This window comes from Mustela nivalis, assembly GCF_964662115.1.
Source record: "Mustela nivalis genome assembly, chromosome: 5".
NCBI lineage: Eukaryota > Metazoa > Chordata > Mammalia > Carnivora > Mustelidae > Mustela > Mustela nivalis.
In genome coordinates, this window is record NC_139024.1 from 139,509,443 (window position 1) to 139,523,048 (window position 13,606).

The 13,606-nt window shown below is 48.6% G+C and overlaps 1 protein-coding gene across 1 annotated transcript in view; it reads left to right on the plus strand.

The window, feature by feature from the left end:
- The first annotated feature begins 2,785 nt into the window (after positions 1-2,785).
- The window catches only part of BMP6 (bone morphogenetic protein 6), a 147,949-nt gene continuing 137,128 nt past the window's right edge, over positions 2,786-13,606 (plus strand). Inside the window, exon 1 of the mRNA XM_082730724.1 lies at positions 2,786-4,296. Within this exon, the coding sequence (XP_082586850.1) occupies positions 3,654-4,296 (643 nt within the window). The 5' untranslated portion in view covers positions 2,786-3,653. The remainder of the gene's footprint in view (positions 4,297-13,606) is intronic.

The window sequence follows — 13,606 nt, forward strand, 5'->3', positions numbered from 1 at the left end:
AGAAAACTGAAGGCCATCTGCATGAGATGTCAGCCAAGCAACCAGATGTTTGATGTGGATTGGCTCCCACATCCGGCTTCTTGACCGAATTCCTCCTCTTTCCACCCAGATGCTTTGGAGACACATACAGGGAACTTAATGAAGCTTGTTCCGGGCGCGGAGGAAGGGGTGGTAATATTTTCGCATCCTGCAGGGGGCGAAGTTACCTCTGATTTTTCTCCAGTCTGGTCGCATTTCCAGCAGACTCCAAAGCCAAACCTGCTTCTCTCCCTTCACCCCATCCCTCCTGAATTACATCTGGACTTTGTCCAGCTCTCCGAGACTTCTCAGGGGCTGCTGGGGAGGGGTCAGAGAAGCGGGGAGTGGGGGAGGTGCTGGGTTAGAGGTTCTTAGCCACCCAGGATTCCAGCTGTCTTGGAAAAGCAGAGGTCCCAATTATGAGGTTAGAAAAACTTGACAACTGCATCTCTTTATCCCCCTTTGCCCCAGTATCCAGGCCAAGAGTGTCTCCCAATGTTTTCCAGCCAACATGTGCCCCTGTTGGGAGTGGTAGGGACACGAGGAGAGCATACCCTCTTTTGTGGCCCTCAGTTGAATGTCCCTTATGAGCACTGTCATGTTGCATTTCACATATTTTCCCTCTGGCTCTTACGAGACTTGGGTGCTATTGTGTTCGTCTTTTCGGGGCACCCTCAACACCTTTCTCTAGCACTATTCCTCCCCAGGAACTGAGAGGCCTCTTGATGGGGATGGGAGGCTCATGGTCGACCTGTATCAGGGCTATTGCTCAAATGCTTGATCAAGAGTCATTAAGTGCCATTTTTGACCCATGTCATAAGGTCCATCTACTTCTAAACAAGTATTTAAGAAAAGGGGAAGATAGTATGTGTGTACGCCTGTGTGTTCTCCACTTGCTCCTATGTGCACAGATAATACGTGCACATCTAATAGATGGGCCACAATTTATTTTTGTGTTTTCAACAGCACAGTCCTACCCAGGTGCCCTTGTCTACACTCAGGGTTTTACCATTTTTCAGAGCTTTCCCCCTGCCCTAAAAGGTTGGAGATGCTTTTACTCTGCGTCTGTATCATATCACTAGAGGTCTTAAGATGGAGGTGTGACTGTGTTTGCGAAGGGAGAAGGATCTTGGTAGGAAGCCTACATATACTTACTTGCAAAGATTTCAGGTCTTTTGATCAAGACTCTTGGCTGCTGTGATTTTATGTACTGCAGTGATTTTTTATGCCCAAACAAGTCCCATAGAGAAGAAAGAAGTGATAGAGGCTTTTGAATTCTAAGGATCCTGGCATGCCAGACCAAGAGTGATATATTTTCTTTTCACAAGGAAAGAATCCCTGCTCAAGACCCATCTTCTGTGTTGCTGAAGCTATGTTACCCGAGGTTCATGGCTTCAGACCTTTGTAGGACTAAAGACTTCACTCGTAGAAGTAAATCTGAGTTAAGAGATTAAATCTGTAGAATTAAAGACTAAAGGGTCACTGTGTTTGAGCTGAGAGAGAGCCAGAAAGAGTAGTCCAATGGGTGGGTAAGAGGCGGGGAGGTGAAGACCCTTCCCAGTGAAAAATAGATCCTTTGAAATAAGACAGAAATGCTTATCAGATTTCGATCAGCAGAAACCCCATGATCTCATAAGTCCATGAATCCCACAGTTTATATCTTTCCAGACTGGCTCAGAAATGCCTTGGACTATGTGAACTAAGAAGGTCAGTGCAGGTTTTATTTTCAAACCCGCACATTTTTCACCAAGTAAAAGATCCTAGTATTTTAAGTGAATTTGTGTGTAGGCTCTGTAGATTCCTGGGCATTCTTGGATAGTATGAGAGCAGGTGGCTTTGCATCCTGAATGGCTTATGGTGGTGGTGTCTGGGTAGAGGTGTCCCTCTCTGTGACTGAGAAGTGTGCCTGTCAGGTAAACTGTGTCTTCTATGCTTGATCTTGTCTAATGCTGCCGGCAACTTTTTGGCACCCCTAGTACCCTGAATGGGAACATGCCAAGCCGCTACCTGAGTAGGAATTTTCTATACCACCTCTCCCCAAAATTTATCTATCTAGCATCATGAAAGCTCTATTGTATTTCAACACATTAAAATGAAAAGTTAACAGAAAACCTGGAGATGCACTGAAATATTTCCAAGAAAAGTAAGTAGCAGGTGGCTACTATATTACCTAATTACCCCTTTTCTTTAAGGTGCTAGATTAAGAAGGCAAGCCAAAGCTGATCTGAAGAGATAAATCAACGTGTTTGGCCCCCAATCCCCAGGACGCCGGCTCGGGTTTACATTGGGCCCTCTTTGTGGCCTGTTTGTGAGCAGCTTCTCGGAGGGTGTGTCCCAGCTTCGCGCAGCTGCCTTTGAGAGTCACGAGTCCGCCTCTATTACAACTGTCAAGAGACACCAAGAACTAGAAACTACTCCTGCTGTTCCTCTGTGAATACAGGTGGCACTGAGTTTGCTTTTATTTAGTTAAATCATCAATTCGGGCCTTTTACGTGATTGTAAAAGAGACAGGCTTACATTGGGGTGTTGATTAGATCGTCCTTACTAGCGATGACCTCCTCGCCTTTGCTACCTCGCGCCTACTTTTGGTGCCTCCAAGAATTCTCTGTGCTTGAAACCTACGCGCGGCCGAGGCACGCCTCCCTGGAGAGGGAGGGTGAAAGAAGGGGGCGGGCCTATTTAAATGCAGGCGAGGGCTGCCTCTTCATTGGCTGCCAAGCTGTCTGTTACCCAAGAGGGCAGGGACTCTCGGGGGCTGGAGTGCGGTACCTGAGCGAGACGCGCACCAGAAAGCCCACGTTGGCCGCTGCGGGGAGCGCAGCGCCGAGAGGCGGGAGACTCGGAATTCCCGCGCGGTTGCCGCGGTCACTGCTCCGCGCGCGGGTCCTGTTCCCTCCGGTCCTGTCTGCGAGCGGTGTTTGCGGGGCAGCCCGGAGAGCTCTAAACGGAAAGCAAGATTCTTGCCGCCTCCCCTTGGGGGTTCTAGCAGCGCGCGGAGATTCTGGGGGGCAGCGACAGTGCCCGAGGGCGGAGAGGCGCGGAGTTTGTGAGCGGAAAGGAAGTTAAGCCTCGCGGAGAAGACTGGCATCTCGGGACGCCTTGTCGCCTCAGCCTGGGCCCCACGGCGGAGTAAACTTCTCGGCGGCTGTGCGAGCCAAGGCGAGGCGTGCGCGGGGATGATGCCGGGCATCTCCCCCAGCTGGTGAGCCGCCCCGCCGCCCCGGCTCCCACTCAGCCGTCCGGGAGGGAGCGGGACAACGCACGTGCGCGGGCAGCGAGGCCCGGGAGTGACCGCGCCGTGACCCGCCCAGGGGCGAGGGCGCGGGCTGCAGCGCAGCCGGGACTCGGACGCACCTGGTCTGGACCTTGCGCCTCTCGAGACCTGCGCCGGAGTGTGGGGCTCCTCTCCGAGTGGTTCTCCGTGTGATCTCCCCCCTCTCCTCTCCTCCAGCCTGGGCAACTGGGGGCGCCCCAGAGGACGATGAGAGATAAGGACTGAGGGCCAGGAAAGGGAAGCGAGCCCGCCGAGAGGTGGCGGGGGCTGCTCACACCAAGGGCCACAGCGGCCGCGCTCCGGCCTCGCTCCGCCGCTCCACGCCTCGCGGGGCCCGCGGGGCCAGTCCGGCCGGGCGGGGATGCTGGGGCGGAGGGCGCAGTGGCTGTGCTGGTGGTGGGGGCTGCTGTGCAGTTGCTGCGGGCCCCCGCCGCTTCGGCCGCCCCTGCCCGCCGCCGCCGCCGCCGCCGCCGCCGGCGGGGGGGCGCTGCTGGGGGACGGCGGGAGCCCGGGCCACGCGGAGCAGCAGCCGCCGCCGCCGCCACAGTCCTCCTCCTCCGGCTTCCTCTACCGGCGGCTCAAGACGCACGAGAAGCGCGAGATGCAGAAGGAGATCCTCTCGGTGCTGGGGCTCCCCCACCGGCCCCGACCCCTGCACGGCCTCCAGCAGCCGCAGCCCGCTGCGCTCCCTCAGCAGCAGCCTCGCGGGGACCCCCCTCCCGGACGGCTAAAGTCTGCGCCCCTCTTCATGCTGGATCTGTACAACGCCCTGGCCGCGGACGACGATGAAGACTGGGCGTCGGGGGAGGAGAGGCGGCAGCATGGGCCCCGCGGAGGGGTAGGCTTGTCCCAGCAACGGCAGCCGCCCCCAGGCGCGCCGCCCCGGGTCAACGGCAAGAGCCTCCTGGCCGCGGGACCGGGCGGCGGCGCGTCCCCACTGACTAGCGCGCAGGACAGCGCCTTCCTCAACGACGCGGACATGGTCATGAGCTTTGTGAACCTGGGTAAGGATCTGGGGTAGCGTAGTGGCGAAAACACTCTCCCCATAACGGTCTCTCGGGCCCGGGGAGGGAGGCGAGAGGGTGGAGGAGACCCTGGCACGCGGGGCGCGGGGCGCGGCAGACGCGGCGGGGACACCAGGGCAGGCAGGCTGCGCTCCCGCCACCTGCGGCGGGGTGGGCTGCACGTGCGCTTCCCCGCGCCTCCCGCCGGGCTGCGCGCTGGGGCTGCCGGACGCCGCGGGCGGGATGGGGCGCGCCGGGCGGTGGGGCTCTCGGACTGCGGCGTCCGGGCGTACTCCGCGCTTTTTCCAGTAATGCGGGGGCCAGGTTAACTCGGTTTGAGCAGAAAAGTCCCGCCCAAGTGTAGCCATCTGGGAAGGAGAAGTCTTCAGCACTCTTTCCCCTCCTGATTTCTTTTGCACCCTTAAAGCTCTGAGTGCCAGTTCCTCCACCGGGATTTTTAGGGAATCTGATAGCAACTGAGAACTTTGGAAACTTGACGCGATTGTGTTAAGTGGTATCCATGGAATCGGGGGAGGAGGGTTGCAGAGGAAGGTGCCAAAAGAACCTCGGAAGGCATGCCAGACGGGGTTCGCGTGGGTTTGGGACCAGATCCCCAGCACAGTAGGGGTATCCCATCCAGGATCTTAGTTCACATGCCTTTGGCGGGTGCCCCCAAAGGCTGAACTCCCGATCACTGCTGCCCGAGCTGCACGGGCAGAGAAAGGGTGCGGGTTAGGGGCCGGGGTTGGGCGCTGAGCTGGGCTGAACTGGTTGCCAGGCAACAGAATGGAAATTCAAGGGCGGCTAAATCGGGCTCCGCCACAAATGTTCTGTGGCAAACCCGGACGGAGTCACATAGCCCTTTTCCCCCGAGTTTTCTCATTTGTAAATGGTGTAGGCAAGACTTTTTTTTTTTTTTTTTTTAAGGATCAGTGCCTCTGATTTGTGCTACTCTTCATTCATAAACTGACTCAGCTTAGCGTAGACAAAGGGATGTAGGGGACACGTTCTTCGCGGGCAGAAATGGGGGCGCCCGCCGTAGCCACGTCAGGGGTGGGTCTCCGCGGACTTCCTTTCCCGTGTGAGACGTGTGGCCCTGCCCAGGCCCCAAAGTAGGTTACCAGACACTTGTCAAAGCCACGTCAAAGATGTCTGTCATTGGACATTATTTGCTTGAATGATTACTATGTAAGATAGTTCAGGGAGTTCTTTACAAATACATCTATGAGATGATTCTCAACTCTGCTGGGATTTGGGGGAAGGAAGGAGCGGGGGCTCAAGAGGGAGGTCCGATTGCATCCAACTGGTACGGAAAGCTTCCTGGGAAATTCATGAAACAGAATCTCACAGAGAGCGGAGGCTCAAGGCCTGCCAGTCTTGCTACTACAGTGCCAGGAGTTCCAATGGGTAAGAATTTTCATCATTGATTGGAACCAAATCCAAGGTTGAGGCCCCTCCAGGAAGCATTCTAAGGACTCTCATAGCTGTCAATACAGTCTGCCTGGGGGAGGGGAGGGGCAGCGCAGAGGGCCAGGGCTCTTCCTCTTTTCTGTTGCTTCTGGCTTAGTGAATTCCACCTATTCCATCCGCCTCCTCTGTTTCCTGACAGCCTTGGCTCTTGGGGTAGTCCCAATGTGGACAAAGTGGAGGACAAAGGGTCCTTCTGGCTCTTTCACTGAGAATCATTTACAGTCTCCAGAGAACCGTGCCTGGGCTTAGTCCACGGTTCCGACCTTGGCTGTCCATTAGCATCACCTGGGGACACTTAAAGAACTAAAGGATACTGGGGCTGCTCCCTGGAGCAATTAAGTCAGAGTCTTTGAGAGTGGGCTCTGGCATCTTTTAAGTGTCTTTGGTTTTTCTAATGTGCCACCACGGTCAAGAAATACATGACAAGAAATCAGATCATCCCAGTAAGCGATCAGGAGCAATGCTTCCTTATGTCAGTAGCTCCCAAAGGTTATTGCACATTACAATCACCTCCGGGGGGAGGGGGGCTTTTAAAAACCCAGATGCTGTAAGGGTACCTTGTATCAATTACACCAGAATGTGTGGGCTGGAAGGCAGGTGTCCATAGTTGTAAGGATTGCTCATGTGGATCCAGTGTTCAGGAGCCACTGCCTGTGGTGGTATTTGAAATTGTTAGAGTTGGCTTGAGGCAAAATTTGTAAAGGATGGTGACATTTACTGTGTTTAATGACCTCTACATTCTCCTTGTTTCTTGCTTGTCTGACCTTTTGGGTCTACAGGTACACAGTGGTTCTGAGTCACACTGCTTGAAGCTGGTTGTCAACTAATCCCATTAAGGTGATGATCTAACTTACATTTCTCATAAGGGAAAACTTCAAGGTCCAAAAAATAAACACCGAAAAATTTCCAAGAGAATTCAACAGGCATGTCAGCTCAGGCCTGGGACGGGCTGATGTGGAACTGGAAGAGATTCCTGGGTGGGAAACTGCCCCAAGCGCCTCCTGTCATAGCGCTGGGTTTTCTGACTGTGCGTTGTCGCAGTCTGTAGGTCCAGCCCCGGACTCCACATGGGCAGTTAGGGGGGGAACCTTCAGGTAAGTAGAATCCAAGTCACAAGCCATTCCACCTGCCAGTGCCACAGTTCTATTTAATCTTAATGCATTTAGCAGTAGGAAAGAGGATTTCAGAACAAGAGGCTAAAATGTGATAAAATCTGATTATCATGGCTCTGAGCCTAAGGACAGTTCATTTGAAGAAAGTAATTGCTTAGGATGTTGGGAGTATTCTGCTGATTTCCACCTCCATGGCATGTTAGCAGGCTGTATTACCTGACTCATTAAAGAACCTGCAGAAAGATACATGTTTTCAACTACATTTACACCTGGTAGTTACAGAAATAAACTGAAAGTATAAGAGAATGTGATACATAGTTTTACCCCCCCCCCCCACACACACACATAAGGGAGAATAATTTATTCATGAACTACATCTGAAACACACTGAGCCTTCTCAGCTTGATTTCAGGAAGTAGAATCAACAGAATTAAGTTTCTCCCACATATCCCAAATGCTGGTTGTTTGATGTTGATGTTGACTGTTCGAAACTCTCTGTGTGAATAGGCTGGACATGTGTAACCTCCTTAGCGCTGACAGGCTAGTGTGCGGGGTGCATTCAGTCGGGGCCCCAGATGCCATTTTCTACTTGTTTGCTAATGCTGCAAATGTCTTGGCAGTCTAATAAGCAGGCCAGCCAATTGGGGGATCTCGGAGAAGTATCCTGAAATATCGTTTAGGTCTTAAAATTCGCCTTCTTAGCGAAGCCTTTTTGACCGTCCCTACCCATTCTTTACCATCACAGAATGCTGCTGCTTTTCCTGGGTGCACAGATCACAAAAAGAATGTGTATTTTTTTTTTCTTTAAAATTTGCTTACTCACTTATCTCTCTTTGGGTGGCAGCCTCAAAAGGCAACCAGGCTTTATCCACCATTGAAGCCTACATCTTAATATCATACTGAGCACATGGAAAGATGTGTAATAAAGATTGAATTGATGAAAAAGACCTATCCTTCACTTAAAATTCATATTTCACTAGTCTGGAAGGTCTGATCACTTAGAAATGGCATACCTGATTTCTGTGAAGTCAAAGACATTTGAAGAGAAGACCTTTAGGACATTTTGGTTAATGGTGTCTGATGTATACCCTAATACTTTATTAATATACCTGTTTTTAAATTAGTTACCCATATGTATATTTCTAATGTGCATCACCCTCGAGAGTAGTGCAAAGGTTTCTTTAAATCTCTGCATTTCAGACTTCATTTAGTTTGAATTAATGAAGTGTTGATCTCTAGATGCTAGGGTAAAAATGAAATAACTCAAAATATGCTCAGAAAGGGGAATCAGTATGTATTAGTACAAGAAACAAGAAACTTATTGTACTAAAAATACTGGAAATCTTCTGAACAAAATTACCCTTAGGAAACATAAATTAGAAGAAAAATGGAATCTTCCCTACTTGTATTTGTAACCAGATACACTATACTGTCTTTTTCTCATAAACATAGGGATCAGTGGTACTATTTTTCATGGGGGTTGCCTCTACTTAACGAAGATTTTTGTTAGCAGAACATAAATCCCTGCCTGCAGGCTACTCACAGCAAATATAATTTGGAGAATTTGGTTGCAAGAGTGTGGTTCAAAGGAACAGTGAATGTTTTAAAGAAATTTCACGTAGTAAATGTGAAATTCAGTGGTATTCCAACAACAAAAAAAAGTTGTACAGAGTGTTCTTAAACTCAGATCAAAGGGCAAGCAGATATCATTGTTTAGACTTGAGATGGTGTTTCCTCTGGTTGTCCTTCTAAGAATGGGTATAAATCCTTTTTAAATGTGCTGAATCATGCTTAGTTCCTCTACTTAAGAGCTTACCTCTGATTAGCATGGAGGAAGGGTTCTTACTGATAGAAAAAAAAAATCTGTGGCGGGGGAAAGGGAGCAGGACAACAAGGTTCAGAACTCAGTATATTACTCAATATGCCCTCGCTGTTTACCGAGTTGAGTGACTTTAAATGTTGGATTTCAAAGTAATATTTTACTTGAATCCAGGGATGAGTGGATGCATGCTGGGTGTCAAAGGTGGCTAGCAGACTCTCAGAGATGATCGCTCTGTTGTCCTCGCTCCCCCTCTGTTGAAGGAGCTGAGTTAGAAAAGGATCACAAAGAGCATCCAATTTCTTGGACGATTCACCAGCGTTCTCTAATTTTTCACAACTGTCCTTCGCTCTCTGCCTCCCATTCTGTATGTGAAAATGAATTAGTCCGTAGAATCCTTTTCTTCCCCTTCATATAAAGGCAGTACAGTTTTCTGTTGTGAGCCTCGTTCTGCCTTTCCCTCTCTCTCCAATTGTTTGAATTTTAGTCACCTCCTATTCTTTGGCGCTTCCAGCGGTGGGAAGGAAAGCAGGCAATAGGGAGTTTAGTCAGACAACTGTGTTCCTGACTAGAAGCTTCCAGAAATACCCAAGTAAAAAGAGAAATCAATGTAGCAACTCCCTGAGAGATGAACAATTGAGAGTCCTCATGTAGGCGAACCGCTGTTACACATTAACCGTTCTGTCCCCACCCTCCTTGTGGCCATGGCCCAACCCAACCAAGTGCCAGGTAACATGGCTGCCTTGGCCACAGGGTGTCACCCAGGACCCAGTGTGGGGCACAGTGTGCCTCACGAAAAAGCTGATGCCTCCTCCTTTCTCTCTTTTCATTATGACAGCTCCGCTGCTTTTATTCAAGTGCATTCTCCTCTTGTAACACCCTTACTTTCTAACACCTTGGCTGGCCGTGTTCCCTTCCAACTCTTGCCCTTTGGAAACTGGTAAGCCAGAAAATGGCTCCTGTCATACCTGGAACATAGGCAAGTGGTGACCATTATATCGAGGAGAAGGAAAACCATTCTCACGGTCTCACGTGCATTCTTACGGTCATGAAATCTATAGGCTCACTAAAGAGCCAGGGCCATCACCCTTATGAAGTTTTTCGGAGTACCAGAAATTCTCAGAACTCAGTTGTACCTGCTCGTCTTCCACAGGGAGCATTAGAAATAAGAAACTGTGGTTCACTGAAGTTGACTGCATATTTTGTTCAGTTACTAGTATTTTGACAATAACATTCTTGGGCATTTGGGTGGCTCCATTGGTTAAGCGTCTGCCTTCGGCTTAGGTCATGATCCTGGGGTCCTTGAGTTCCCCTGCTCAGCGGGGAGTCTGCTTTTCCCTCTACCCCTCCCACTGCTTGTGATCTCTCTATCTCTCTCAAGTAAATAAAATCTTCAGCCAAAAAGATTCTTTTCTCTATTTTTTTCCCCCGCTATAAATATGTACTATATCATTCCTCTATGTGTAAAGTTAGACTCTGGAGCTGGCCAGGGACAGCTCCCTTCCATAGCATTGTTTTCTCTGGGAAAACATGCCCAAGCCACTGACACCCCATTTTATTTATTTATTTATTTAAAGATGAGCTTTTTAAAAAAGATTTTTTATTTATTTATTTGACAGAGAGAGATCACAAGTAGGCAGAGAGGCAGGCAGAGAGAGAGGAGGAAGCAGGCTCCCTGCTGAGCAGAGAGCCCGATGTGGGGCTTGACCCCAAGGCCCTGGGATGATGACCCGAGCCAAAGGCATAGGCTTTAACCCACTGAGCCACCCAGGCGCCCCTGACACCCTGTTTGAAAGCAGGGTTTCAGTATCCCTAATAGGATGTTTAGGATTACTATTAAATTTGTTGTCCATAGATCATAGAATTTAGAACTTTAAAGGCTTTTTGCACATTGTCTGATCATTTATGTTTGTAGTTAAATTTGTTTGATTTATTCAGGACCATTTCCTCCTCATTGATGTTATATCTTAAGGCTGAGGGACAACCACAGAGAGGTCCTCATGCATCAGAGGAATGGGGCCACAGAGCCATTGGTCAGGCAGGAGTGGGTAATTAAGGAGAAATTACAAAAGCCTGCAAGAGCCCTGCCTTGGGCGAGAGGTGGGGAAGCCCAGATCTGGAATTTTGTGGGTTTTCTCCTTGTGGGTAGTATTCACTCCTAGAACTCTGCTTTTGGAAAAGAAAAAGCTTGCCTATCTATAAATATCCCCTTGTTTGGCATGCAGAAGCAGTGCGCACCCCAAAGAATTGTTCTCTGCTCTGAAAGTGAGTTGAAAACCAGGTTGCCTTGAGTGGCATTGTTCCACTGAGGTCCGCAGGCATGGATTCCCTTCCTGCCCTTCCCCTGTCCATTATTATAATGATTGGGTCCAGAATAGAAGGGATATCTAAATGACATCAGGTAATTCCTTGATGGGTCCCCACGGTCTTGTTATCTCTAACCCAGTCCCAGATGACCGGATAGAAGACTCCCCTTCAAACATTTTTGCAGAGTGAAGTTCTGGTTCCGAGTGGGAGAGCCTTCCTGACAGCTTCCTGGGCATACGCCCTTGATGACTGATCCTGCTGGGTAGATTGGGATTGTCCTGGGCCTGAAATGTCCTTGCTGTGTATTGCTGATTTTATGTTCAGATTGTTTTCTCATCATCAGAGAGCTCCGTGGGGGTGGGGTTGGTGAGCTCTGGGACTTGACTTTGACTGCAGGCAGAAAACAGTGTCTCCAGGACAGAGCCAAGCCCTGAGCCTTCTAGACACTGAACTTTGATATCTGCCTTGATCCTTATTATGACTCTCCTGCCGCTTACCCTTTTCACCTTGTTCAGAATGTGACTTCTAGCCTTAGACATCTGTGTGTGTTGATCGTTGTTCCTGTGTTTACAGTCTTGTTGGTTTCCTGTACGCGAACATGGGCTGGCAAAAAATTCTGATTTGTGTATCAGCAAAGCATGAACTAACTCTATGATGGGTGTGAGCTATTTTATGCGCTGATTAGGTCGGAAGATTTTTTTATAAGTGGTCTTGCTTAAATCCCCGAGACTAGTTGTTCTCTCTCCCCACTTTCAAATCTATAAATTATATTTCAATATTCTGAAGACAGAGCTTTATAAAGTACAAAATCAGGGACTAAGAGTTTTACTTGGCTTTTTAAAAAAATTTTTATATTCCAGATTTTATTTGAACCCCTGCATGTCAGAGTAAGTTAACAGAGGTTGTGCATTTAAAAAAAGTAATTTTTTTTTTTTAAGAGCAGTTTTAGGTCCATAGCATAATTGAATGGAAGTTTGAGAGATTTCCCCTATACTCTCCGCCTGCATGACAATAGCCTCGGTTGCTGTCAACATTCCACATTTGAGTGGTTCATTTGTTATACTTGAAAAATCTACCTTGATTACCTGAGTTCATTGTTCACCATAGGGTTCACTCTTGATGTTCTGTGTTCCCTGGGTTTGGACTGCTGTTTAAGGACATAAATCTGTCGTTATAGTATCACACAGAGTCCTTTCACTGCCCAAAAACTCCTCTGTGGAGAAGCTATACACATAACCAGAAAAATCAATGGGGATATGAAAATTGAAAACAGGTAGAGTTTGTGGGGGAGAAAAAGAAAATGCCTTTGTTGGAGACTGTTTTGTTTCTGTGGTCTTACCACATCGGCATATAAATAATTTCAATGGACTCTATAGACCTGATTTTGTGCTTCTGTGCGTTGACCCCAAATCCATTACAAGTCCCTCCCCCACTTTTTTTTTTTTTTTTTAAAGTCTGGGAGTTTAAAAATCTTTTTTCCTCCACATACTTTCATTGAGGTGTCTGTCACCATAGTACCTAGACAATCCTTTAGGCAGAGATATGAGCGATTAAATTTCTCCCTGGGCCTGGCTTGGGCCCTGTTTGATCCATGCTCGGCAGGATTTGGGGGGGTCAAAGAAGCCTGAAGAATGAACAAGAATTATAGGAATTCTGTGCTTGTAAATTATTGAAATTTGGGGGAGGGGTGGTTAGGAGAGGGATGAAATAGTTTTCCTTCCTTTCTGAAAACCTACTAGAATTTAGTGCACCTTTGGATCAAGAAGCTCACAAAAATGTGTTTTACTGGCTCTAGAGACAGGATAGGGGGAAAATACAGGGTTTCCTCAGGAGAGACTGTTTAGATCAGATTAATGCTAAATAGAGACTCCATCCACCCAGAGGTCTGGGTATATAGATTAGGCTTATTTGATATATAGATTAGGCTTATTTGCTTTGAAGGGTTTTTCTAGGAGATAGGGCTACCCAGATTAATGGTAAATAAGCAAATAACATGATAACGCCAAAAGATTGCCATTGAACAAATAGCAATTCATTTGAGGTGTTTGGGGAACTTGTGGCCATTTTCTTTTCTCCCCCCCCCCCCTTTTTTTTGACAGGCATTGTACGGGTGACACACTCATAAATTCTCCTCAGTTCTCTTCCTGCAAGTCTCCATTTTAGTGGAGTGTTTTCTCACCGAATTCTATCTAAATCCCCGCCAGCCCCCCCCCCGCATCTGTCACCCCCACAATGAAACCTCTCAAAAAGAGGAGAGATCTTGGGGCTATGGCGGTATCAGTCGGCTTGAGAAATTTAGCTTGAGCGCGTAATTTCTGCCTTGGGATGTGCTGTGGTCTAAGTCACCCGCTGGTAAGATGGACGCACGCTTGAGCCCTAGTAAAATCATACCACAAGGTAGGACTAAGACTCAGGGTAGGTGATAGTGAAGAGGTCATAAGTGCTTCAGCCAAAGACCTTTAGAGAGTTCCATTTCTCCCAGGGGGCCACATAACAGGCCTTTGCATTCTTATGGTGTCTGTGGAGTATGGAATCCCCTCACACCAGCTTTGGGAACTGTTGTCACAAATCAGGCTCCTTAGTTATTTCATTTGCTTAATAG